The sequence below is a fragment of the Pan paniscus genome, chromosome 19 (genome assembly GCF_029289425.2).
Source record: "Pan paniscus chromosome 19, NHGRI_mPanPan1-v2.0_pri, whole genome shotgun sequence".
NCBI lineage: Eukaryota > Metazoa > Chordata > Mammalia > Primates > Hominidae > Pan > Pan paniscus.
Genome location: NC_073268.2, coordinates 31,772,705 through 31,800,372, shown reverse-complemented (window position 1 = coordinate 31,800,372; position 27,668 = coordinate 31,772,705). Strand labels below are relative to the sequence as shown.

The following is a 27,668-nucleotide window of genomic DNA, read 5'->3' as shown; positions in this document are numbered from 1 at the left end:
GTCAAGGACACTGTGACAGGTGGGTCTTACAATACTCAGTGGCTTCCTAAGCAACTTCTCGAATCAGCCCTTGATCTCCAAATTTCATGACTGGTGGAGAGACATCTTTGCTCTGTCTACTGGTCTGTTTCCAGTCTACAAACCTGGTCAGCCTGTCCTGTCTTCACTGCCCACAGTGGCTCAGGACAAGGTCTGTCCCTGACTGACTCCAAAGGCCACAGAAGCACACTGGGGGATTCAGGACCTGACCTATACGACCATGGAGAAAGCCACCCATGCTTCTCATCCTAATCAAGCAAACTGCTGTCTATAAATACGTGTAGCCAACAACAGCTGCAGCCATAAAAATCACCAGCCTCAATGACATGAAAAGGGGACAAAGCCAGGCATGGAGAAAGCTCAATTAAAAAGAATTACTGTGAAGAACAGGAGTGAACTTAAACATGATTAGATGCACATTGAGATTTTAGAAAAACAAACACAAGAATGTTACAATCACAGTAGAATTCTTTAATACATCTCTCTCTGTATTCCACAGATCAAAAAATTCCTGATAGTGCCTAGATCAGGGGTTGGCAAACTATAGCCTGTGCCAAATCTGGCCAATGGTCTGTCTTGGTACTGCCCACAAGCTAAGAATAGTTTTTACATTTTTACATGTTTACCAAAACCAAAACAAAGAAGAATATGTGACAGAGACCATCTGTAGCCTACAAAGCCTAAAATACTTAATATCTGGCTCTTTCAGAAAAAGTTTGCAGAACCCTGGACTAGATGGACACAACTGGCAAGATTCAGTGTGTGTGCGCGTCCGAGTGTGCTTGTGTGCACGCACGTGTGCGTATACAGAACAAATGTAGCAGACCTGTTAGTTTCAAATGCCATTGATTATAAGGCCTGGGAAGGCTGGGACTGTCTTTCACATCTTTCTTGTTTGTCACCATATCCCTGAAACCTAGGTCAGTGCCTGCAACACAGCAGACATTCAGTAAGTATTTGCTGAATGAGTACATTGAATTTTGTACAAAACAATCAATTCTAGACCACAAGTAAAACCTCAAAATCTAAAAAGAAGACTGTATAGGCTGTAGTGCAATCTAATCAAAATCAATAACAATCTCCTGCAGCTCTTAAAATCTTACACAGATCTTTATTGGTATGGACAGATCTTCAAGACTTATTTTTGAGTAAAGTCATATAGCCATACATATAATCTTATCTGTGTAAAAAAGAGGAAAAAAATGTTCAAATCATATGTGACTACATAAAAAGCCTGCCAAGATTGAAAACTAATTATTTATAGTACTATATCTGAGAACCGAAGGTTGAGGTACTTTTGTTTTCAATAATTCTGTATTTTTTCTTCTTATGAGCAATTATTTCTTTTTTTAAAAAAGCATATGAGATATATATAAGAGTTTTCTTCCATGCATTTTTCTTTATCTTTTGATACCTTCCATCAATTATATTTAGAGCAAAATCTAAAGAAGATAACATCTGATTTAGCACAGAATTATACATTAGTTCTTGTACATTCAGCATATCAATTAGTTCAAAGTGTTCTTTATGGAGTATCATGATAAAATGACTATATTTGAGAAGAAGTAGCTTAGTTTATGTGACTAGATGGCTGTATCTAAGACAGAACTAAATATATCTGGTGTATACTGGCAATAAATAAGCTCAAAAAGCGAGGAGAAAGGACTTGGAATAACTACACACTCAGATCCAGGGCAGGTTATAAAAAAATAAAGACCAGTTGGAAAGGTACCACATTTTACTTGGGTTTTTATTTATTTAAAAGACAGCTCGCTCTAAAAACAGTTATTTTCCCCTTTGGCTGCACTTTAAAATCACGTGGGAAACTTTAAAAAAGGACCTCTGCCTGGCCCCACCCCTCCAGCGCCATTAAACAGGACTCTCTGGTGGTAGGACCTGGGTGCTGGCATATTTCCTAAACTCCTTGTTATTCTAAGGTGCAGCAGAATTGAGAACCACTGCTTTGAAAGGATTAATGGATTTTCTAGTTTGAGTTATGTGTGGTGGTTTTATTTTTAGCTAATAAAAGTAAGTAGAAACAGCATGCTAGTAGCTTATCTTAACTATGGCTTGTGTCCAGGGGTTGTGGCACATTGCTGTCAGCTGCTACAGGAAAAACAAATTGGCAGTTCCTTTATTTTGAGGGGTAAGCAGATGCTCTTTGAAAGCCAAATCTACAAAACTGAAAACATAAGGTAAAGGTAAATGTCATAACAGCAAATAGCTGAGTCAATATCACGGTCTCAGACTTGTGACTTTGCATAGTATTAACTGTGCCACCATAAATGGATGCAGCACACAGCAACACGTTCTTACCTATTGAAAATCGTCTGCAGGGCCTCCTCAAAACGGCGAAGAACTTTAGGAGGGCTTGGCCACTTCACGTGCTTCCCGTAGTCTCGCATGGTCTTGACGCCATGGAAGCGTCTGGCCACCTCGTGGATGTACGACTTCACTTTGTAGCGCCGGTAGTACCTGATTATGGTCAGAGCTGCCTTGGTTCTTTTGTACCGCATGCGGGCCAGGGTGCCCCGCCACACCTTCACAATAGAGAAAGAAAAAGGAAAACGTTATTGACCGGCTGAGTTGTGGATGGCTTTGATATTATAGCAGCTCCTCTACTTACAAACTCAACCAGGCAACTTGCAAGTGTGCACAAAAATCAGCCAGAGCCAAAGCATGTCAGTTCCACCTGCCACCAACAGATGGCGTGGGGAGTCACGTCAGTCATTTTGTTTCAGCTGTCTAGCTGCTCATTATTCTACACTGAAGTGTGTGCTGAGCCTGAAGCTGAGTCCTGTTTTAACTTTACTGTCATGAAAAGAAGAAAGCCAAAATGCAAATATCTTTGGATAAATATTTTAGGAATGCTGAAGGGAAGCGAGATGAGTCAGAACATCATGCCATAAGCATCTATAGTTTCCTTGTGAAACCTAACTTTACATAGATTATACATGCTGGCCACTGGTGTAACGCCACTTTGGATTTACAAACTGATTTACACACAGCCTGTGCACGTCCTCTCCCGCGGCACTATGTAAACTCTCAAAGATTCATGGGTAAAGGGTAAATCAGATTACGTACTAATATCCTGTGAATCTTTGTTAAAAGTTTTTCAGTGCTCACAAATCAATGACACTATATAAACACCTCAATGCCAACTTCATCCAAGCATGGTTAAGTCAGAGATACTTATTTTTTTTCAGGATCCTTTGTCAGGTACCCATATTTCTCAACTTCTCAAGCAAAAACAAATTTGGTGCGATCTTCAATTAATCACTGGCTCTTCCCCTGTATATCCTCTCCACCACCACTTTACTCCTTCTTCCACAATATGGAAGTGTAAACCCCTTTCTTTCCCTTTCTGCTACCAGTCTCCAAGATGCCAAACAACCCTAGTTGCTTTCTTCGATGAACTCCTTGTACACATCGCCATCATGCCCCAGTATATTTATTGCTGCTACTTAAATAACTGTTCCAACTCTTAGGTTGATTATATTATTTCCCTCCCTAGTCCCTGGCCTTTCAGAGCCAAGATTTTCAACCTCTAGTTCAAAGCCCACAGTATGGGTTCTGCAGACTCCCTCAGGTTTCTTTTATTTCTTCTTAAAAATCCCCGTCTGTGCCCACCAATTCCTCTAAGCAAAACTTGCACAATGCCTCATTTGACTCAGTTGTTTTAGGTTTGTCCTCATGCGGACTCCTAAAGTACACCATGTGCTTGCAGTGTTCTCCCTTTTCAGCCTGCTGCACAATACAGATTTGTTTGCACACTACGTGCAAGAAGATCATCAAGGGACCCCAATGGGTCAAGAAAAACCATAACATTTAAGGGAAACATGACACATGGGCAATTTGTGATGGTAATCTAGAGTTCACATATAAACAGAATGTTTAAAGACAATGAGGCAATAAAAACTAACTCGTCATCTCATGTGGCGTCAGTACAGCAGCCCTTTTTAGTCAAAATGGCTCCCTTCCTTGTAGCCAAATCCACTGTACAGATGGCTTTGTTACGCCTCCACCCAAGTGCAAAAATAAAGCTCCCTTCTTTAGCATCTTGAAAAGCCAAAAAAATACAATTACAGGGTGAAAGTATGTGATTTAATTTCTTAGACAAAACACATTTTTAAGTTTCCTACTGTTTGTTTCTTTTTTTTTATTGGGAGGAATTTAAGACTCCTTGGAGCCACATCTATAAAGGATATCAATCTTTAATTTTCAAGAAGTGTTTTATAGAGCTTCCTATTAGAATGTTTTTGGTTAGATTCTTTAGCAAATTGAAAAAAACATTTTATAAGTAAGTACTTTTTAAGCAGTAATTTATTTCTTTTACAAGAAACCTACTTTATAAAGGGGGTCTTTTTTGACAACCTTTATAATTTCATCTGTGTTGGCTTATTTAGGTTTTTAATAGTTGAAAAAATGAAATAGCACAAAAATGCATAAAAAAAAACACACTAGCCCTTCTCTTCATCCTTCTAAACCCACCTCCCTACCTCCAGTCTCAATCAACACAAACTATTTTAGATGCTTCTTCCATATTTACTGTCATATTTATAGATAATATGGCTAGGTGCGGTGGCTCATGCCTGTAATCCTAGCACTTTAGGAGGTTGAGGTGGGAGGATCACTTGAGCCTAAGAGTTTGAAACCAGCATGGGCAACATGGCGAAACCCTGTCTCCACCAAAAATACAGAAAAATTAGCCATGTGTGGTGGTGTGCACCTGTAGTCCCAGCTTCTCAGGAGGCTTAGGTGGGAGGATTGCCTGAGTTCAGGAAGTTGAGGCTATAGTGAGCCAAGATTGCACCACTGTACTCCAGCCTGGGCGATGGAAGTGAGACCCTGTCCCCCAAAAAAAAAATACCCCCCAAAAAACCACGTATATTATGATTTCTTGGTTGATCCTTTTAGACACTATCCAAATCACGCAAGATGGAGATTTAGCTCTCTCACCATCATTCTTTCTTCTCATCTACCTTCCCAATCATAGTTAAAGTATGTTTACATTACCTATATTAACTCTATTATATATTGAATAATTTACATCTGATATGTATATGTTATATTGCATTGTATTATATATTACACATATATTTGGTTCATTGCTGTGCTAAGAAGTATGAATGTTCTTTCTTTATTGTGTGTATTTGTTTTTACCTATCATTAGTAACTGCCTTGTTTTTAAAATTTGCTTTATTTACTATAAACCTACTGCTAATTTTTGCCAAATGCTCTTACAGACCCATCAAATGATTAGCAGTAATTTTTTTACTTGTCAGGCACATTAACTGAATCTTTTTCTTTGATATTACCTGTATCCACTGAACAGTTCCCTATCCTGGGGCTTTTTAAACTACTCTTCCACGTTGGATCCGAGTTCTCCCCCACCGCCCCACGCCCAGTAGCTTTCAAGAAAAGGTGTATGGCCAATACATTTCTATTCTCTTAAGTTTCCTTGAAAGTAAAAAGCAGTTGTCTAAAATGTTGTCTGTTTCTTGAGTTATAAAAGCAGAGTAGTTGAGAACAAGCTCTGGACTCAGACTGCCTGTTTTCAAATCCTGGTCCCACTCTTAAGAGCTGCGCAGCGGGACGCGGTGGCTCACGCCTGTAATCTCGGCACTTTGGGAGGCCAAGGTGGGCGGATCACAAGGTCAGGAGTTCCAGACCAGCTTGGCCAACATGGTGAAACCCCGTCTCTACTAAAAAATACAAAAAATTAGGCAAGTGTGGTGGTGCGCGTCTGTAATTCCAGCTACTCGCGAGGCTGAGGCAGGAGAATCGCCTGACCCTGGGAAGGGGAGGCTGCAGTGAGCTGAGATCGCACCATTGCATTGCAGCCTGGGTGACAGAGCGAGACTGTCTCAAAAGAAAAAAAAAAGAGCTGTGTAAACTTGGGCAAGCCTCGTTCTGTGCCTTAGTTTTCTTAGCTGTAAAATGGGGATAATAATGGTGCTTACCTTGTAGTGTTATGAGGATTAATGGAGTTAATACATACGCAACACTTAAAATAGTGCCTGGTGAGTAGTCAGTGCCCAATAAGCATAGGCTGTTATGACTATTTGAAAGTCTGTTCTTTATTTACCTTTAGTGGGTCGTGCTACTTTCTTTTCTTTCTTTTTTTTTTTTGAGACAGGGTCTCGCTCTGTCACCCAGGCGAGAGTGCAGTGGCGTGATCTTGGCTCACTGCAAGCTCCACCTCCTGGGTTCACGCCATTCTCCTGCCTCAGCCTCCTGAGTAGCTGGGACTATAGGCACCTGCCACCACGCCTGGCTAACTTTTTGTATTTTTAGTAGAGACTGGGTTTCACTGTGTTAGCCAGGATGGTCTCGATCTCCTGACCTTGTGATCCACCCGCCTTGGCTTTCCAAAGTGCTGGGATTACAGGTGTGAGCCACCACACCCGGCGATTGTGCTACTTTCTTTTTTTGTATGTGCAGATTTTTTGCCTCCGTCACTTCTCAGTGTGACCTGAAAACTGTTTAGTAAATGTTAAGTCATTCTTTCTCAGTCTGCCATTTGCCCCCAAACAGTGCCTGATTTGATATTGTTTTATTCTTCCACCTATAATATGGACTGGTGTCCATGGTTTATACACCTTATCCAGTCATTCAGTTGCCTAAGAGGAGAGGAGAGCATGCAGGGGCTTTAAGTAACTGCTTTACTTCATTCTATGAAATAAATGCATCAGAGGTTTGCTTCAAATCTGGGTTGTATCATAGGCTTTTGGCTTGGTATGGGGCCAAGTGTTCCTTTTTCATGTCTAGTGGAGCTTTTCCTTGGTTCGGCTGTAATAATCATTGCTTGCAGATGCTTTCCTCATTTTACACCCACTTATTGATATATCAGAGGCAGGAAAGCTGGCAAACCTTGCCTACTCTTCTTGCTTGTGAAAGAAGTCTTCTTGATGAAAGAAAGTGTCCCTGATGAAGGTGTGGGGTATTCTAAGCCCTCCCTCTGGTACACCTTTATACTGAATGAAGCACCTTCAAAAGTAGTACGACTTTTCAGAATTTCCTCCTTGTACTTCTCCATGCTCCATTCTTCTCTTTGAAGAACATATCGATTTTTTAAAAGCATCTTCTTTCAATTTGGCCCAAGTTTTCTTTTTTTGGATGACACTTCTCAAAGTTGATGGTATGGAGTTGGAATCTTTTCTTGGTTTCGGGGTTGATGACATGTTCTTTGTTATTTTTACATTTGATATTTGTTAATCTTACACAATTCTGTGGGAAGGAAATTTTGTGAACCTGCAGTTATATCACCAACTTTATGAGAAGTCCCTTAGGCTCTATTTTTTAACATCAAAGGACAAGCATTGAAAACTACAGAGGAAAATGATTTTACAGGAAAAAATGATTCATGCATTTTCCCTTATAATCTAAGCATATTTGGTTTAAATAGATACGCTTCCATAAAAGTTTGTGTGTATGTGTGGCAGGAGGGTTGTTGGTTGGTTTTCCCACCAAGGGTCTGCAGGTTTGGAATTTAAGGTATAAGACAGATTTTCCTGTTTTCTCTCTTTGTTTAAAGCAGCTTAAACTGTTGAGTTTGTTGAGTCATACAAAGCTTACGTTTGTAAAGGACTGTGCCTGATGACAAAGCCTCAGAAAGCAGAAAATTAAATGTTATATTAAAAAACAAGTGCTTAATACTTATTTGCATATGGCTGAGAGGTTCAACAAACAACAAGGGAGCCAAAAGGGGCCCTGCTTCAAACAATATTAACACAAAAGTAGAACCAGCCAGACGTTACATGCTTTGGGATATGAGGCCAGAGGAGTGGGAGCTGAAGGACACACACTGGGACCTGCGAGGTGAAGTCAGCAGAGGATATCGGGTAGAGAGCATACTGACAGAGGAGCAAGCAAGGGACCATTTCTCAGAAAAGAGGACAGCGGCAAACAGAGAGGCCTGCTGACAGGGAACGACTCAGGTATAAACAGAGAATGCTGGCATGGCGTTGCACACATCCTTGCAACTGAGGTGCCAATTCTCAACACAGCAGCCAGAGTGATCCTTTTAAGACCAAAGCCAGATCATGTCACTTCTCTGCTCAAACTCTGCAGTGGCTATTTCCCTGAGCAGAAAAGCCAAAGTCCTTCCTATAGCGTTCATGGCCCTATGTGGTCTGATACTGTCTCCTCCCCACCTCATCTCCCGCTGTCCTCTCCCCTGCTCGCTCCCGCCATACTGGCCTCCCTGCTGGACCCTACACAGGCCAGGCATCCTCTTGTCTCAGGGCTTTTGTGCTAGTTGCTCCCTCTGCCTGGAATAATCTGCTCCCAGCCATCAGATGGCTGACTTCCTCACTCTCTGCATCTTTGCTCAGTTGTCACCTTCCCAAGGGAGGCCAGCCCTGGCCTTCTGATTTAAAAGTTCAACTTGTCTCCACCTCCCCGCCCCCCCACCCGCCCAGCACTCTTAATTCTCCTTACCATGCTCTGCTTTTTCTTTTTCCCCCAGCACTCAATCCCTTCCAACATATCACGTAACTTACATATTATGGTGTTATTTATGCTCTCTCCCACTAGAATTTAAGGGCTACTAGGCTGGGGATCTTTGTCTGTTTTGCTCACTGATGTATTTCCACTGTCTGGAACAATGCCAAGGACCTAGTTAATAATATTTGCTGAATGAATGAATGTATTCTACTTCATCTTCCAAGTCTGATATTGAATCTTTCACTTCGGCTGTCACATTTTCCATCTTCAAGAGCTCATCCTTGCTCTTGTAATATTTCTTTTAAAAGCATGTTGCTCTTACTTTATGAATGCAACATCTCATCCCACCTCTGAGTATATAACTTATGGTTTTATTTTTTGCACTGTTCCTTGTATTGCACCTGTTACCTCTAAATCCCCAGTTTTCCTATTTGTCTTAGTCTTGGCCTTGCCCAAGGCCTTCCTCAAATGTATAGGGATCGTTGGCCCTCCACTCTCACTGAAGGGTGAACAGCCCTTAGAAGCTCTGTATAAGTGCTTCATGGATGGGGAACTTCACTACAGGGTGATTAGGTTGGGAGTAGCCATCTGTGGGGAACCCCAGAATGTCAGGATCATGAAGTGTTTTCTCTTTCCTGCCAGAATCCTCAGAGTGAAGGGGTCTGGGGTGGGTGGTGGGGGGAATCTTACTCCTCAGTGTCTATACTTTCATTTAATATCCTTGGTCTCAATATGGTACCTGACCCCTCTCCTCCACTAAGCCTGGTGTCCCTAAGTTCAGAACTTCTCTAAATCCTGTTCAATTTATTCAGAAAAGAAACTTCTTGCCATCTATCAGAATGAGGCTGAGGTAGTCCCTTAGCTTTGTGTGGTCTGGGGAGAGACCTAGTGTCTAATTCCTCTTTATATAGATTTTAACCAACCTCCTCTGTCAGGGCCACCCCTCATCCCTACCTACAGAGGCACCCAGTCCTTCCCAGTCTAGAATCTTTCTACAGCCCTACAGTCAGAACAAGGCAAACTGTCTTGCCTGTTTGCCTTGTTCTCTGCAGGCACTTGCCTGGGAGTAACGACTCATTTACTTACTTCTAAACTTATGCTGACACCTCTTGTCTTCTGTTGTTTCCACTATGGTACTATTTGTCCTCGTAGGTTTATCCAATTTTTATTCCTTTTCTGCTCTTTTCGAGATGTTAAGAGAGTGGATATAAACACAACTGTCATGTTTAACCAGATGTTTCATAATGCCATCTTAATTCTACCATTTTTTTCTTCTGCTGCATACTTCTTCAGCAGTCAGACGTTTCAAAGCAACATCTAACAGTCATTAAACTTTGCAAAAAAAAGTAGGATTCTAGGTTACACTCTATTAAGAAGTAGGGCAATTATGTATCTTCCGTTTCGTCTCAGAATCAAACACAGGTCAGCTTTCCTTTTTTTCTCCTAGTTCCCCATGTTTTGTTTTGTTTTTCAAAATTCTAGTCATTATGGGCATTGGGGGCTCTTTCTGTCTTGTTGTCAATATAAATCACTATTTCACAGCTCCCTGGTACTCTGAATTAGACATTCTCTTGGTTTCCACAAACAGAATCGTTCAACATTTCAGCTCCTAGCTTCTCAGGTCCTCCATGCCTAAGGACAATTTTTAGAAGCATCTTTCTTCCATTTCTATCTTTAAGTTCCCCCTATGGGGATCTTCGAGATGTCCATATCGAGATGAGTCTACATAATGGGGAACTTTGAGAGTCCACATTGAGATAAGTCTACATAACCCATACGGTTATTTGGGCAGAGTTCTGACACCTTACGGTTGTTAAAAAGTTGTGGTAGAGGAGGGTTTATTTATGTAAATAATGAACTCTTGTTGAATGAACTCTGAGCAAATTATAAATATACAAAATTTGGTATGGACACATTCCATCAAATTTAGAATATGACAGTCACATTCAATTTAGGATATTTCATGATTGACTGATGAAGGGTGTGGCTCTAAGAGCTATTTTAAAGGAAGACTCAGAGACAGAAAAATCTTTCTGAATTACTCCTCTTCCATTTCTATAAGGGACAAAATGAATAAAGACTTGATGTGCTATTTTTAAAATGCTGGTGCTCATGTTTTTACCAGACTAGCAGGTTAATATGTAACAAGAAGAAAATATAATCCAGTGAATATAATTTATAGGCTATTAGCTTAATTCCTGACACAAAATTCCTTCGTTTTACAGATAAATTAATAATATTTTGGAAGACATAGGATAAATCTAAGACACAAAAGAACCAAATCTTTAGTCAATAAACAAATGTAAAAATCATTAAAATGAAGAGCCACACACACAAAAAGTACATGTGAGTCTGATCATTACAAGCCGTCCTGATGAACTTAACTATTGCAGGTGGTGGTATTGGTATGTGCTTGGTGGAACATAATTTAGAAGTGACCACCCCTGAGCTGTCTTACCTTGGTCTGGGAGACTAACTTGCCGAGTTAATTGACCCATGAACCTTCGTTTAGGACATGCCCATTTTATATATATGGCCTTGTCCAGATTCATTAACCTTGCAATTCTTTAGTGCACACAATTGCTGCCTATTAATGATTTCTTCACTATGATGATGACATGATCTGACAGCCTCCTTATAACTGTAACTTCAAGAAGTAATTGAACCTTTTGGTCAATTACTATCAGAAGAACAGCCCATTATCAACACTATTGAAACCCAAATCGCAATTATTTTGCAGACAAATGAAAATAAAATTACTCCAGATAATAGGTTAAGTAACTCTGACAGATTTTCCAGGATTCAATCTTGTAAACACTCTGTGGAGCTGTAGGAAAGTGACTGCTTTCTTTTGTTTGGTTTTGTTTTCTTAAAAGAGGAGGTAAAAACTTGGTAATTCATCTTGAAAATCTCTCAAGACTATCTAAACTGCATTTTGATGTAGAACTACAGAGTTTTGGTCAAAAGTTTGAGCATCTGAGCAGATCCAAAGTGGTGTCTGGCAATATTTCAGCTTTTTCAGGAGACTCCTACAGCCTCTACCATCTCCAAGTCTACCTCTGTCTGATAGCGAGGTGGCTTACCACCTGGTAAAGAGTACAGGTCAGGCTTTGACCTTGTGTGACAAATGCCCAGCATTCAAAACACACAGTACTCCATCAAAATAATAACACAGTATACATTTGCTTTAGTGGTTTGCAAATAATCTCAATTTTGACTAGTTCTCTAGATTGCCAAAATAGCTGATATTTGAAAGATCCAGCCAAAGGTATACCCTAACATTGATTCCACAGAGTTCTAAAAGTACATTCTGGAACACAGGGCTTTTGGAATGCTCCCTGAAAAAAGGGTTCCAATTTCAATAAGTTTGGAACAGCTGCATACTGCAATTCCCTTTATGGAGATTCATGGTGTACATTAGCACATTAGAAGCTCTGAGAATTTCTTTTTCTTTCTTTTTTTTTTTTGAGATGGAGTCTCACTCTGTCGCCCAGGCTGGAGTGCAGTGGCGTGATCTTGGCTCACTGCAAGCTCCGCCTCCCAGGTTCATGCCATTCTCTTGCCTCAGCCTCCTGAGTAGCTGGGACTACAGGTGCCCGCCACCACGCCTGGCTAATTTTTTGTATTTTTTACTAGAGACGTGGTTTTACCATGTTAGCCAGGATGGTCTTGATCTCCTGACCTCATGATCCACCCGCTTTGGCCTCCCAAAGTGCTGGGATTACAGGTGTGAGCCACTGCGCCTGGCCGAAGCTCTGAGAATTTTTATGTAAATCTACTTTAACAGAATTGAAAAAAACCATAATTGACTACAGATTTCTTTGTACACAGAGTACTAATGTTGAAGGGGATCAGGATATGCCACCCAAAATTATGCCACTTTGGCATAAAGATTATTTTGAGCTAAAGACAACTAAGAAATAGTAGATGCGGGAAAAGCTCTCTGCCCTTCCCCTATCTCCCTGAAAAGGATATATTTCCCATGAGAAAAGTGCCCTCTCCTTGTACCAGGAAGATAAGAACACTCTCACCAGCAGAGAGGAAGAGTCCACATTGAGATGAGTCTACATAAATAGGTCTCACTAAAATAGCCTTTATCTTCCATTACTTCCTTTCATGCAGTTCCCAGTCACTTTCTCACAATTTACTGGCCCTAGAATCCCAGATCCCCTATCTCATGTCTAGTCACATTTTATTGCCTTTCTTTAAAATGGTATATAAGACCCTGAGTCTACCACTTCTTTAGGTTTTTCACTTCTTTTCTGTGAAGTTCCTGTGCATATAAAATCCTTACATCAGTAAAAATTGTATGCCTTTTCTCCAGTTAATCTGTCTTTTGTGAGTTAAATTTGCAGGCCCCAGGCACTGAATCTAAGCAGGTAAAGGAAGTGTTTTCCTGCTCTACAATTTCCAAAGAACCAGGTTCTATCCTTTTGGGAAGCAATGAAATCAAACAAAATAAAAGAATTATTCAAATAAGATAAAGAGTAATTATACCAGAAAACCTAGACTATGAAAGCTATTGTGTATAAAGCTTACTTTAATTAAAAGTCAAAGCAGAAACAGAAATGGGGTATTTTATACACATTTTATTTAGCTAATAAGAGGCATACACATTTGTCAGGAAAGACATTTTCTTTTTCTTTTTTTTTTTTTTTTCAGGTGGAGTCTCACTCTATCACCCAGGCTGGAGTTGCGGTGGTGTGATCTTGGCTCACTGCAATCTCCCTTTCCTGGTTTTAGCGATTCTCTTGTCTCAGCCTCCTGAGTAGCCCAGGGTTACAGGTGTGCACCATCATGCCTGGCTAAGTTTTGTCTTTTTTTAGTAGAGACGGGTTTTTGCCATGTAAGCCAGGCTGGTTTCGAATTCCTGACCTCAAGCAATCTGCCCTCATTGGCCTCCCAAAATGCTGTGATTACAGGTGTGAGCCACTGTGCCTGGCTGAAAGACACTTTCCTAAACCAAGTAAACTCACAGAAAATATCATTGTATCAGTGTGAATTTTCTGATTTTGATAATTATACTATAGTTACAGAAGAGAATGCTCTTGTTTTTAGAAAATATACATGAAATATTTAGGGGTAAAGGGTATTACATGTGCAAATTACTCTCAAATAGTTCCAAAACCAATTGTATATATACACACAAATAGATCTATATACACAGATATACACATATACAGATTGAGAGAGAGAGAGAGAACCAAAGAACAAGCATTGATAGAGGCAGGAGACAGAGAAATCCTAGGCAGACATAGGTGGGTCCCTGGTGCGACCCTACCTTCAAGCCAAAAACAGCTTAAAGCCTGAAGTCCAAGCTACAAGTCAAATCCATGGATGAGACTGAGAACCTGTCTTCCCATTTGGTGTGCTTTCCTTTGACTGATCCCCACCTTTCACCTATTTTACATATACCCTTCCCTGTTTTTACACCGTGTCCACTTTCGACTGGTGCCTTTGTTTTAACCATGTTTGCATACTCACAAACCAATTAGCATGCACTCCCTTATCCTGTGCCTATAAAAGCCCCAGACTCAGCCACACTGGAGAGATGATCTGACCCTCCTGTCCCCTCTCTGCTGAGAGCTGTTTTGTTGCTCAATAAAATGTTCTGCCTTTACCACCCTTCAATTGTCAGCATGACCTCATTCTTCTTGGATGCAGGACAAGAGCTTAGGACCAGATATTCAGAAAGGCTGTAACACTGACCCTCTGCCTGTGTCAATGGAGAGCAGCCACCCCATAGAAGAGAAGCAGTGGTGGTCCTGAGCTGGCCCAGGGCCATGCCTGTCCCGGAGCTGCAGGCCAGAGTGGGGCAAAAGGCTGATGGAGCTGCTAACACATCCCTGTTTGTCGGGCTGCAGATGGCAGAGCTAAAAGAGCTAATAAGCATATTGTAACACTCCCTTTGGGGCTCTGGAGTCATAGGCACCCCTGCCTGGGCATCACTGCATTCCCCTGGGGGTAATATGCCTGGTTTGGTCATGGACCCTGCATGGATCTTGCTTCTATGTTGGTGCTTGGAGCGGCCAGCCAGATCCCATACTCGCTCGCCCACGTGCTCCCTCCTGCCAGGGGCTGAGTGCAGTGGGCCAAGTAGACAGGGTGCCCGGGCTGCGAGTCTAGCAAAGGGGCCAAGAAAAATCCTGTGTCAATATGATAAAGCAAATATAGTTAAAATTTTAACATTTGGGTGCTGGGGCGAAAGGCATAAGAATTCTTTATATTATTCTTGCAACTTTTCTGTAAATCTAAAATTATTTCAAAATAAAACAACAGGTATCTTTAAGGGATAGTGGAGAACAACTGCACAATTATTTTTAACAATTTTACATAAGCAAGAGTGGTCATTATACCTTTTTTAAAAATTTAAATTTTCTTCTAAGGAGTTTGTTGTACTTGTGCTTTCTGAATATTGGTGAGTATATATAAAAATTGAAAATGATGGCAATTTTATGAGTATGTAAATTAGTCTGTGCTAATTTAAAAAACTGGAAACATGTTTAATGGATGCTAAGTTAATTCATATGTTAACCTGCACTGAGTTATATATAAAGGCTGTGCCATGTCGGGCCATATTGGAGCCTGAGGCAAAAGGAAAAAGTTCAATAATATGGATCCCGTCTTTATTTAAAAGTTTGATCTTTTGTTCACCACAGATTTGTTCCATTAATTTTGGATTTTTAAAAATATTGCATGAACATATTATCTATCCTGACCACATTTTTGGTACCACCTTAAATTTTACATTTGAGTCCTGGCCCTGCATAAGGAAACAAAAATTACAGAACAAACATGATGTGGTATTTGGCAGATTGGAGGAAGGGAAGGGAGTGAGTGCCAGTCACGTGCTGGGCTCTGTGCCAGGGGACACATGCTATCTCATTTTAAGTTTTCCAATAGTCCCAATAGGCAGATGTTTTTAGCATTTTACAAAGGAGGATGTTAAGGTTCAAAGAGAGTGATATACTTTGGATAACACAGTAAATGATAAAACTGTCTCTTAGCTCTGTCTGGCTCCAAGAATTGATCATGCCATCTCCTAAATGTATCACACTTAAAGCAGTCTAATGGTATATAAAGCAATAATGCCTATTATTTAATTTTCCCTCTGAGAGACTTGGACTTGCTATAATAATTAACAGGAAGCTTGGTTTCAAACATAATCCAAACTACTACACTACTACATTCTTCATATATACGTAGATAATTCCCAATCATAAAGGTTTTTTTTCGTTTGTTTGTTTTTTTGAGATGGAGTCTTGCTCTGTCACCCAGGCTGGAGTGCAGTGGTGTGATCTCAGCTCACTGCCACCTCCAACTCCTGGGTTCAAGTGATTCTCCTGCCTCAGCCTCTTGAGTAGCTGGGATTATAGGCATGCACCACCACACCCAGCTAATTTTAATATTTTTAGTAGAAATGGGGTTTTGCCATGTTGGCCAGGAAGGTCTCCAACTCCTGACCTCAGGTGATCCACCTGCCTCAGCCTCCCAAAGTGCTTGGATTATAGCCAATCATAAAGTGTTGAATTGAGTGTGATCTCTAATGGCATCAGCACAGTTTTCATTGTGCTGATTGTTAATAGGAGTAGGTTTATAGTATTCCAATAATAATAAAGGGCAGAGATGTGGCCACTGAGAGGAAGTGGGTTTTGTACACTGCAGCTGTTGCACTTAGTAAAAGGCAGAGAGCATGGTTTGTTGCCAAACTATATACATATTGAAAACTTTTGGCTTTGACCATACTTTAAAGAAAAAAAAGTCTCTTTATTGGTTAGTTAAGGCTTTCTTCATTAACTTCTGGTTGACCATTGTAAGGAATTACATAAACATGCTACTTTTTTTTTTTTTTTTTTTTTGAGACAGAGACTTGCTCTGTTGCCCAGGCTGGAGTGCAGTATCTTGGCTCATTGCAACCTCCACATCCCAGGTTCAAGTGATTCTTGTGCCTCAGCCTCCTGAGTAATTGGGATTACAAGCACGTGCTACCACACCTGGCTAATTTTTTGTATTTTAGTAGAAACGGGGTTTCACCGTGTTGCCCAGACTGGTCCTGAACTCTTGAGCTCAGGCAATCTGCCCGCCTCGGCCTCCCAAGGTGCTAGGATTACAGGCATGAGCCACTGTGCCCCGCCAACATGCTACATTTTTTAATAAGAGAATGAAATCACAGTTTGGGGAAACAGTTTTGAAGGAAGAAAATATCTGATTTAAAATTTTGGCAATAAAAAAAATTGGAATTGATAGCTGAGCTAAGTCAACTTTGTGCTCATAAACAAAGGATAACTAAAAAGTATTAATGATGAACAAGGCTTCGGAAAAATGTAATACTTAAAATTTGAAGAGCTGGGCATGGAGGCTAATGCCTGTATTCCCAGCTACTTGAGAGGCTGAGGTGGGAAAATTGCTTGAGGCCAAGAGTTACTAGCCTAGGTGATATAGTGAGACCCTATCTCTTAACAAAACTGGATAATTGTTTCCAGTTTCCAGATAATCTTTTGCATATAGGCCCAATGACACATTAGATGCTCATCGATAGTTCTTAATTGTTTTGGGGTAACTGGATTTCCATCCAAGTATCAGTTTTGTGTCAATGTATTAAATTGAAAATATTTTTGTATCTTTACAAAATACTGGTGTTTGGATTATTTTCCCTTCCAGTTTTTCTTGATGTATAATATATTACTGCAATGATTAGAATGGGAAACATCTATGATATTCTAGGAAGAACCAAATATGCCTATGAGATAACTGGGAAACAACTATGACTAATTCCTTAAAAGTAAGATCTGATCAAATGCCACAACAATGCCAACTTCCATGTATGAAGCTTGAATTCCTGAGCTCCAAAGTGAGGCTGTTTCAATGTTCTGACGGACAGCTCCTTGACTGGCACTGTGTGGGGGTGGAGTGGAAACGGCCCTACTTTGGAGGAAGAGGCAAGCATTTCCCACCAACTACTGGGGAATCAGGCAATTCAAACTCTATAGGCTTTGGGTTCTTCACCTGTACACTGAGGATGCAACATTAGATGATTCATAAGAGCATATACCAGCATTCTATCATAACAGCTACTGATAATGAGTAAACATTTTAAAATGTTATTGCAAAGTTTTTTTCTGTTCCAAAGTAGACATGGAACTGATAAACACTATATTTGATTTTCATCTGATGACTGGTATTACCCCAAGAGAAGGGAGAGAACACATTGTTTTACTGGTATGTGCCATGCCTTGTCCTAGACACTTGACATACATTAAGAATAGGTTTTTTTTTTAAAGTACTTATTCTTGACATTTGTTTGTACTGTGCTGCTGTATGTTTCTTACTAATAATTCACCATAAAAAGCAGAAAATATATTTGACATAAGCTTCTTTAAGTCATATATAATATTTTCTTGCTGGCAAATGCTTGGTTTTGGGAAACAGTCATTTTTCAGCCCTATGAAGTCTGCTTCTACAGAGAAACGTAATCCATGTTTCCAGTTTTTGCTAGTAGCCTGGCTCTTGTTGTAGGCATTGACCAGTGCTCTTCAATGCAGCCCTGCATCCCAAAATACATCAGTTTCCAGTGCTCACTATAACAGAGATACTGGGCGAAGATGCTTCCTCAAAGGGGATTTTAGAATGTTGCAGGGAAGGGAATAATCTGGAAAAGGCTCCCATTTACTTAGGGTAAACATCAAACATACTTCTTCTTTTTCATTTTCCTGTCTTAGACTGTAATTGATAGAAGGGGGAATGACAGGATAAGACAATGTATATTTATTAAGGACATACTTTTTCAACAGTACAAGTTTACATAATGCAAGTTGAACATAACACAATTAACTATGAAGACTGTTACTGGTCATAACTCAATTACAAAAAGAAAAAATATATTGCTAAGGGAATACAACTGTGTTATTTGGGTGCATGGTTTATCATAACAGTGGGTATCAGAAATGATCACAGTAATGAGTAGCTCATGTTGGAATAATGTGACACAGAAATAAATGTCACTGTTATAGAGAAAAACCTAGATAAAGTAGAATGCTGGATATACTCCTGTGATGTTGAAGTTTTATATGGCCTTCATAATTAATTAATCATGTTACATTCAACTTGTACATACAACTGTAACTATCTATCACTGATAAAGTATCATACCTACCAGAAACATCATCTTGTGCTTGTATTACCTCATCTATTTCTTCCTAAATGTTTTATAACACAGTATTTGAAAATTGAGGTTTCTTAATTGAGTTATATAATAACAATCAAGTCAGAATACATTTTAAATAAATGTCAACAGGAATATGATTAATTTTTCAATCAACATCTATTACTGTTGAATCTATTATTTTAAAAATAAATTTATATCTTCTTAGTAATTTGTAATTCTTTTGGTGAACTGTGTATTTCTATCTTTTATCCATTTTCTTTGGGTTTCTATTTTATTAATTTGTATGAGTTCTTCATAAATTAAGTGAACCATCCTTTTGTCACTGGTGTTTTGTTTTCAGTATGTTGATGATCTCTTGATACTGTTTATGGTATACTGCCATACAGAGGTTGTTTTTAAAAAAGTTTTATGTAGTCAAATGTACTCATTTTTCTTTTATGCCTGTGTACATTTTTATACAAAACTATACAGAATCATACAATGCCTTGCAATGCGTTTTACTTGATATATCAGAAATATTTTCCCATGTGATCAAATCTCCTCCTATGATGTGATTCTAAGCATCCTTGCAGTACTCAAATATGAAATTCAGTTAACTAATCCCCTATTGTGAGATATTTCTGATGTTTTCTCTTTTTTTTTGGAGTTATAAATACAGTAACATTTTAGTAGTATCCTTGTACATAAATTCAAGCACATGAATGATTCATGGCAAAGTTCTCAAAACAGAATTGCTGTTGTGATCCCTTTGTATTTTCAGCTGCCACACATTAAAGCCCTCATTTCCAAAATCTACCATATAAATAGTTTAAAAGAATTAAATAAATTGATGGGATAATGTAGCTCTGATTAAACTGCTTTAATTAGGGTTATTCAACTTTTAAAAATTCATTAGCTATTTAGATTTTTTCTTTTGTGAATTGTTTCTCTATTTTTTTTTGTCCATAACATGTTCATTACTTTACATAATGATCTGTAAGGGCTTTTTGTATATGAAAATAAACTTTTTATTACATTTACAAAGATTTCTTAGCATTTTGCCTTTTATCATTTCCTGGCCATGGTTACTGGTTCAGGTCAATGAAACAGGAGGAATTTTGCTAGGTGTTTCAGAGAAAAACGTTCTCTCCTGTCTGAGAGAATGTCCAAGGGACTTGTAGAGGCGACTCTCCCTGAACCTAGAACCTGTGGCGGCTGAAATTGTTAGCCGCCACCTCACAACCACAAGGGGGAGCCAGACTTAGAAGGAAGACGACCCGAGAGACGGCTGAATAGAGAGGTTTCATGTTCTGTGAAATAAATCTGTTACTCTCTATGCCAGTTTGAATTGCATTTTCTGTATTTGCAACTAAACATATTGTGATACAATGATGTTTTCTGAAAAGCAGAATTTTTTTTTTTTTTTGAGACGGAGTCTTGCTCTGTCGCCCAGACTGGAGTGCAGTGGCGCTATCTTGGCTCACTGCAAGCTCCACCTCCCAGGTTCACGCCATTCTCCTGCCTGAGCCTCCTGAGTGGCTGGGACTACAGGCGCCCACCACCATGCCCGGCTAATTTTTTGTATTTTTAGTAGAGATGGGGTTTCACTGTGTTAGCCAGGATGGTCTTGATCTCCTGACTTCGTGATCTGCCCGCTTCAGCCTCCCAAAGTGCTGGGATTACAGGTGTGAGCCACCATGCCCGGCCAGAAGTTTTAAATTTTTACGCAGGAATATCTAGCAAACTTTGCCTTTGTGAATTCTTTTACTGCTGCTATAGTTAGAAAGGCCTTCCCTACTTTAAAATCAATTACATGCCCATACAATTAATTTATGTTTTTGTTAAAACATTAGGGGAATTGAATCATAATGAGCAGAGAGCCTTTATTTTATAATCACTCCATGAATGGCAGCAGATTCTGCCTATTCCAGTAGATTATCCATAATTAAAAATGTGTGAAATGCCCACTAAAGCTCTGGATTCTTTGAAATACAAACAAGTTTTTGGCTACAGATGATGAAGATGACAGGAGAAATGTTCCATGTGAGTGGTGTGAATCTAGGTCAGCACCTGGTCAGGCAATAAGAAGGGTTAATATTTGAAATCTTTATATATCTCCTCTGAAACAGAGGTGTAAAAAGTCACTGGGAAGTCATCAGGGGATAGATAGATAGATAGATAGATAGATAGATAGATAGATAGATAGATATATGCACACAGACATATAAATACATTACTTGATTGCAAAAGGCATAAAGTATGATGAAAAGGGTATACAATATAGTTTTTAATATATGTCATAATAAATGAGTGGTTTCATTCGAAGTCAGAAATGCATGTCTTGATTTCAGAAAACAAATCAGACTGCTTTTCAAACGAACACAAGCATTAGGCTGCCTAAACAGTTATTTCTGTATGTGAACCATGGAAATATTTTAGGATCATCAAAATCTGCCCTTCTTTTTTATCTTTTTTAATTCATCTCAACTGGCTTATGATCAATATTTCATGGAACTCCTCTATAGCCGCCCTCCAGGTGTCCTTCCAGAAAACCAAAACCTAAACTCCAGCATAGATATAAACCCTGCTGCACTGAACCTTGAAGAAATGGATGTGCAATAGCATCAAAAAGTGACAGAAGACGGACACTATGGTGAAACTGCTTAAAAGGTCTTTCAAATGCTCAAGCTCTTTCTCACAGCCTCCTTATTTATGTATTTCCTGGCTTGAATTCTCCCTCTTTGAACTTTTCCTAGGGTTAAATCCTTCATATCTATAGGTCCCAGCTTAATAGCACCTCCTCAGAGAGGTCTTCCCTGACCATCCTCTCAAAAATATATTTCTTTTTTTTTCTTTTTCTTTTTTTTTTTTTAATTATACTTTAAGTTTTAGGGTACATGTGCACATTGTGCAGGTTAGTTACATATGTATACCTGTGCCATGCTGGTGCGCTGCACCCACTAACTCGTCATCTAGCATTAGGTATATCTCCCGATGCTATCCCTCCCCACTCCCCCCACCCCACCACAGTCCCCAGAGCGTGATATTCCCCTTCCTGTGTCCATGTGATCTCACTGTTCAATTCCCACCTATGAGTGAGAATATGCGGTGTTTGGTTTTTTGTTCTTGCGATAGTTTACTGAGAATGAAGATTTCCAATTTCATCCATGTCCCTACAAAGCACATGAACTCATCATTTTTTATGGCTGCATAGTATTCCATGGTGTATATATGCCACATTTTCTTAATCCAGTCTATCATTGTTGGACATTTGGGTTGGTTCCAAGTCTTTGCTATTGTGAATAATGCCGCAATAAACATACGTCTGCATGTGTCTTTATAGCAGCATGATTTATAGTCATTTGGGTATATACCCAGTAATGGGATGGCTGGGTCAAATGGTATTTCTAGTTCTAGATCCCTGAGGAATTGCCACACTGACTTCCACAATGGTTGAACTACTTTACAGTCCCACCAACAGTGTAAAAGTGTTCCTATTTCTCCACATCCTCTCCAGCACCTGTTGTTTCCTGACTTTTTAATGATTGCCATTCTAACTGGTGTGAGATGGTATCTCATTGTGGTTTTGATTTGCAATTCTCTGATGGCCAGTGATGATGAGCATTTTTTCATGTGTTTTTTGGCTGCATAAATGTCTTCTTTTGAGAAGTGTCTGTTCATGTCCTTCGCCCACTTTTTGATGGGGTTGTTTGTGTTTTTCTTGTAAATTTGTTTGAGTTCAATGTAGATTCTGGATATTAGCCCTTTGTCAGATGAGTAGGTTGTGAAAATTTTCTCCAATTTTGTAGGTTGCCTGTTCACTCTGATGGTAGTTTCTTTTGCTGTGCAGAAGCTCTTTAGTTTAATTAGATCCCATTTGTCAATTTTGGCTTTTGTTGCCATTGCTTTTGGTGTTTTGGACATGAAGTCCTTGCCCATGCCTATGTCCTGAATGGTAATGCCTAGGTTTTCTTCTAGGGTTTTTATGGTTTTAGGTCTAATGTTTAAATCTTTAATCCATCTTGAATTGATTTTTGTATAAGGTGTAAGGAAGGGATCCAGTTTCAGCTTCCTACATATGGCTAGCCAGTTTTCCCAGCACCATTTATTAAATAGGGAATCCTTTCCCCATTGCTTGTTTTTCTCAGGTTTGTCAAAGATCAGATAGTTGTAGGTATGTGGCGTTATTTCTGAGGGCTCTATTCTGTTCCATTGATCTATATCTCTGTTTTGGTACCAGTACCATGCTGTTTTGGTTACTGTAGCCTTGTAGTATACTTTGAAGTCAGGTAGTGTGATTCCTCCAGCTTTGTTCTTTTGGCTTAGGATTGACTTGGCAGTGTGGGGTCTTTTTTGGTTCCATATGAACTTTAAAGTAGTTTTTTCCAATTCTGTGAAGAAAGTCATTGGTAGCTTGATGGGGATGGCATTGAATCTGTAAATGACCTTGGGCAGCATGGCCATTTTCACGATATTGATTCTTCCTACCCATGAACATGGAATGTTCTTCCATTTGTTTGTATCCTCTTTTATTTCCTTGAGCAGTGGTTTGTAGTTCTCCTTGAAGAGGTCCTTCACATCCCTTGTAAGTTGGATTCCTAGGTATTTTATTCTCTTTGAAGCAATTGTGAATGGGAGTTCACTCATGATTTGGCTCTCTGTTTGTCTGTTGTTGGTGTATAAGAATGCTTGTGATTTTTGTACATTGATTTTGTATCCTGAGACTTTGCTGAAGTTGCTTATCAGCTTAAAGAGATTTTGGGCTGAGACAATGGGGTTTTCTAGATATACAATCATGTCATCTGCAAACAGGGACAATTTGACTTCCTCTTTTCCTAACTGAATACCCTTTATTTCCTTCTCCTGCCTAATTGCCCTGGCCAGAACTTCCAACACTATGTTGAATAGGAGTGGTGAGAGAGGGCATCCCTGTCTTGTGCCAGTTTTCAAAGGGAATGCTTCCAGTTTTTGCCCATTCAGTATGATATTGGCTGTGGGTTTGTCATAGATAGCTCTTATTATTTTGAAATACGTCCCATCAATACCTAATTTATTGAGAGTTTTTAGCATGAAGGGTTGTTGAATTTTGTCAAAGGCTTTTTCTGCATCTATTGAGATAATCATGTGGTTTTTGTCTTTGGCTCTGTTTATATGCTGGATTACATTTATTGATTTGCGTATATTGAACCAGCCTTGCATCCCAGGGATGAAGCCCACTTGATCATGGTGGATAAGCTTTTTGATGTGCTGCTGGATTCAGTTGGCCAGTATTTTATTGAGGATTTTTGCATCAATGTTCATCAAGGATATTGGTCTAAAATTCTCTTTTTTGGTTGTGTCTCTGCCCGGCTTTGGTATCAGAATGATACTGGCCTCATAAAATGAGTTAGGGAGGATTCCCTCTTTTTCTATTGATTGGAATCATTTCAGAAGGAATGGTACCAGTTCCTCCTTGTACCTCTGGTAGAATTCGGCTGTGAATCCATCTGGTCCTGGACTCTTTTTGGTTGGTAAACTATTGATTATTGCCACAATTTCAGCTCCTGTTATTGGTCTATTCAGAGATTCAACTTCTTCCTGGTATAGTCTTGGGAGAGTGTATGTGTCGAGGAATTTATCCATTTCTTCTAGATTTTCTAGTTTATTTGCATAGAGGTGTTTGTAGTATTCTCTGATGGTAGTTTGTATTTCTGTGGGATCGGTGGTGATATCCCCTTTATCATTTTTTATTGTGTCTATTTGATTCTTCTCTCTTTTTTTCTTTATTAGTCTTGCTAGCGGTCTATCAATTTTGTTGATCCTTTCAAAAAACCAGCTCCTGGATTCATTGATTTTTCGAAGGGTTTTTTGTGTCTCTATCTCCTTCAGTTCTGCTCTGATTTTAGTTATTTCTTGCCTTCTGCTAGCTTTTGAATGTGTTTGCTCTTGCTTTTCTAGTTCTTTTAATTGTGATGTTAGGGTGTCAATTTTAGATCTTTCCTGTTTTCTCTTGTGGGCATTTAGTGCTATAAATTTCCCTCTACACACTGCTTTGAATGCGTCCCAGAGATTCTGGTATGTTGTGTCTTTGTTCTCGTTGGTTTCAAAGAACATCTTTATTTCTGCCTTCATTTCGTTATGTACCCAGTAGTCATTCAGGAGCAGGTTGTTCAGTTTCCATGTAGTTGAGCGGCTTTGAGTGGGATTCTTAATCCTGAGTTCTAGTTTGATTGCACTGTGGTCTGAGAGATAGTTTGTTATAATTTCGTTCTTTTACATTTGCTGAGGAGAGCTTTACTTCCAACTATGTGGTCAATTTTGGAATAGGTGTGGTGTGGTGCTGAAAAAAATGTATATTCTGTTGATTTGGGGTGGAGAGTTCTGTAGATGTCTATTAGGTCCGCTTGGTGCAGAGCTGAGTTCAATTCCTGGGTATCCTTGTTGACTTTCTGTCTCGTTGATCTGTCTAATGTTGACAGTGAGGTGTTAAAGTCTCCCATTATTAATGTGTGGGAGTCTAAGTCTCTTTGTAGGTCACTCAGGACTTGCTTTATGAATCTGGGTGCTCCTGTATTGGGTGCATATATATTTAGGATAGTTAGCTCTTCTTGTTGAATTGATCCCTTTCCCATTATGTAATGGCCTTCTTTGTCTCTTTTGATCTTTGTTGGTTTAAAGTCTGTTTTATCAGAGACTAGGATTGCAACCCCTGCCTTTTTTTGTTTTCCATTTGCTTGGTAGATCTTCCTCCATCCTTTTATTTTGAGCCTATGTGTGTCTCTGCATGTGAGATGGGTTTCCTGAATACAGCACACTGATGGATCTTGACTCTTTATCCAATATGCCAGTCTGTGTCTTTTAATTGGAGAATTTAGTCCATTTACATTTAAAGTTAATATTGTTATGTGTGAATTTGATCCTGTCATTATGATGTTAGCTGGTGATTTTGCTCGTTAGTTGATGCAGTTTCTTCCTAGTCTCGATGGTCTTTACATTTTGGCATGATTTTGCAGCGGCTGGTACTGGTTGTTCCTTTCCATGTTTAGTGCTTCCTTCAGGAGCTCTTTTAGGGCAGGCCTGGTGGTGACAAAATCTCTCAGCATTTGCTTGTCTGTAAAGTATTTTATTTCTCCTTATGAAGCTTAGTTTGGCTGGATATGAAATTCTGGGTTGAAAATTCTTTTCTTTAAGAATGTTGAATATTGGCCCCCACTCTCTTCTGGCTTGTAGGGTTTCTGCCGAGAGATCCACTGTTAGTCTGATGGGCTTCCCTTTGAGGGTAACCCGACCTTTCTCTCTGGCTGCCCTTAACATTTTTTCCTTCATTTCAACTTTGGTGAATCTGACAATTATGTGTCTTGGAGTTGCTCTTCTCGAGGAGTATCTTTGTGGCATTCTCTGTATTTCCTGAATCTGAATGTTGGCCTGCCTTGCTAGACTGGGGAAGTTCTCCTGGATAATATCCTGCAGAGTGTTTTCCAACTTGGTTCCATTCTCCCCATCACTTTCAGGTACACCAATCAGACGGAGATTTGGTCTTTTCACATAGTCCCATATTTCTTGGAGGCTTTGCTCATTTCTTTTTATTCTTTTTTCTCTAAACTTCCCTTCTCGCTTCATTTCATTCATTTCATCTTCCATTGCTGATACCCTTTCTTCCAGTTGATCGCATCGGCTCCTGAGGCTTCTGCATTCTTCACGTAGTTCTCGAGCCGTGGTTTTCAGCTCCATCAGCTCCTTTAAGCACTTCTCTCTATTGGTTATTCTAGTTATACATTCTTCTAAATTTTTTTCAAAGTTTTCAACTTCTTTGCCTTTGGTTTGAATGTCCTCCCGTAGCTCAGAGTAATTTGATGGTCTGAAGGCTTCTTCTCTCAGCTCGTCAAAGTCATTCTCCATCCAGCTTTGTTCCGTTGCTGGTGAGGAACTGTGTTCCTTTGGAGGAGGAGAGACGCTCTGCGTTTTAGAGTTTCCAGTTTTTCTGTTCTGTTTTTTCCCCATCTTTGTGGTTTTATCTACTTTTGGTCTTTGATGATGGTGATGTACAGATGGGTTTTCGGTGTGGATGTCCTTTCTGTTTGTTAGTTTTCCTTCTAACAGACAGGACCCTCAGCTCAGGTCTGTTGGAATACCCTGCCGTGTGAGGTGTCAGTGTTCCCCTGCTGGGGGGGTGCCTCCCAGTTAGGCTGCTCGGGGGTCAGGGGTCAGGAACCCACTTGAGGAGGCAGTCTGCAGGTTCTCAGATCTCCAGCTGCGTGCTGGGAGAACCACTGCTCTCTTCAAAGCTGTCAGACAGGGACATTGAAGTCTGCAGAGGTTACTGCTGTGTTTTTGTTTGTCTGTGCCCTGCCCCCAGAGGTGGAGCCTACAGAGGCAGGCAGGCCTCCTTGAGCTGTGGTGGGCTCCACCCAGTTTGAGCTTCCAGGCTGCTTTGTTTACCTAAGCAAGCCTGGACATTGGCGGGCGCCCCTCCCCCAGCCTCGCTGCCGCCTTGCAGTTTGATCTCAGACTGCTGTGCTAGCAATCAGCGAGACTCCGTGGGCGTAGGACCCTCCGATCCAGGTGTGGGATATAGTCTTGTGGTGCGCCGTTTTTTAAGCTGGCCTGAAAAGCGCAATATGCGGGTGGGAGTGACCCGATTTCCAGGTGCGTCCGTCACCCCTTTCTTTGACTCGGAAAGGGAACTCCCTGACCCCTTGCGCTTCCCAGGTGAGGCAATGCCTCGCCCTGCTTCGGCTCGCGCACGGTGCGCGCACCCACTGGCCTGCGCCCACTGTCTGGCACTCCCTAGTGAGATGAACCCGGTACCTCAGATGGACATGCAGAAATCACCCGTCTTCTGCGTCGCTCACGCTGGGAGCTGTAGACCGGAGCTGTTCCTATTCGGCCATCTTGGCTCCTCCCCCCACATGTCTTTTTAAAAGCCAAAAATATATTTCCCTTGTCCTCTGAATCCTTGCCTCGCTCAGCATTTTCTTTCCTTCATGACTGTTACACAATTTGTAATTATGTGTTCACTCATGTTTTGTCTGACTAGAATGTGTAATCCATGAGGACA

General features: G+C 40.1%; 1 protein-coding gene across 8 annotated transcripts in view; it reads right to left on the bottom strand.

Annotated features, from left to right (window-relative positions):
* MYO1D (myosin ID) overlaps positions 1-27,668 on the bottom strand; it is a 383,024-nt gene that overhangs the window by 164,137 nt on the left and 191,219 nt on the right. For all 8 annotated transcript variants that reach the window (XM_055101291.2, XM_063599124.1, XM_034942108.3 and 5 more), the window contains one exon: positions 2,356-2,579. In XM_055101291.2, the coding sequence (XP_054957266.1) occupies positions 2,356-2,579 (224 nt within the window). The remainder of the gene's footprint in view (positions 1-2,355; positions 2,580-27,668) is intronic.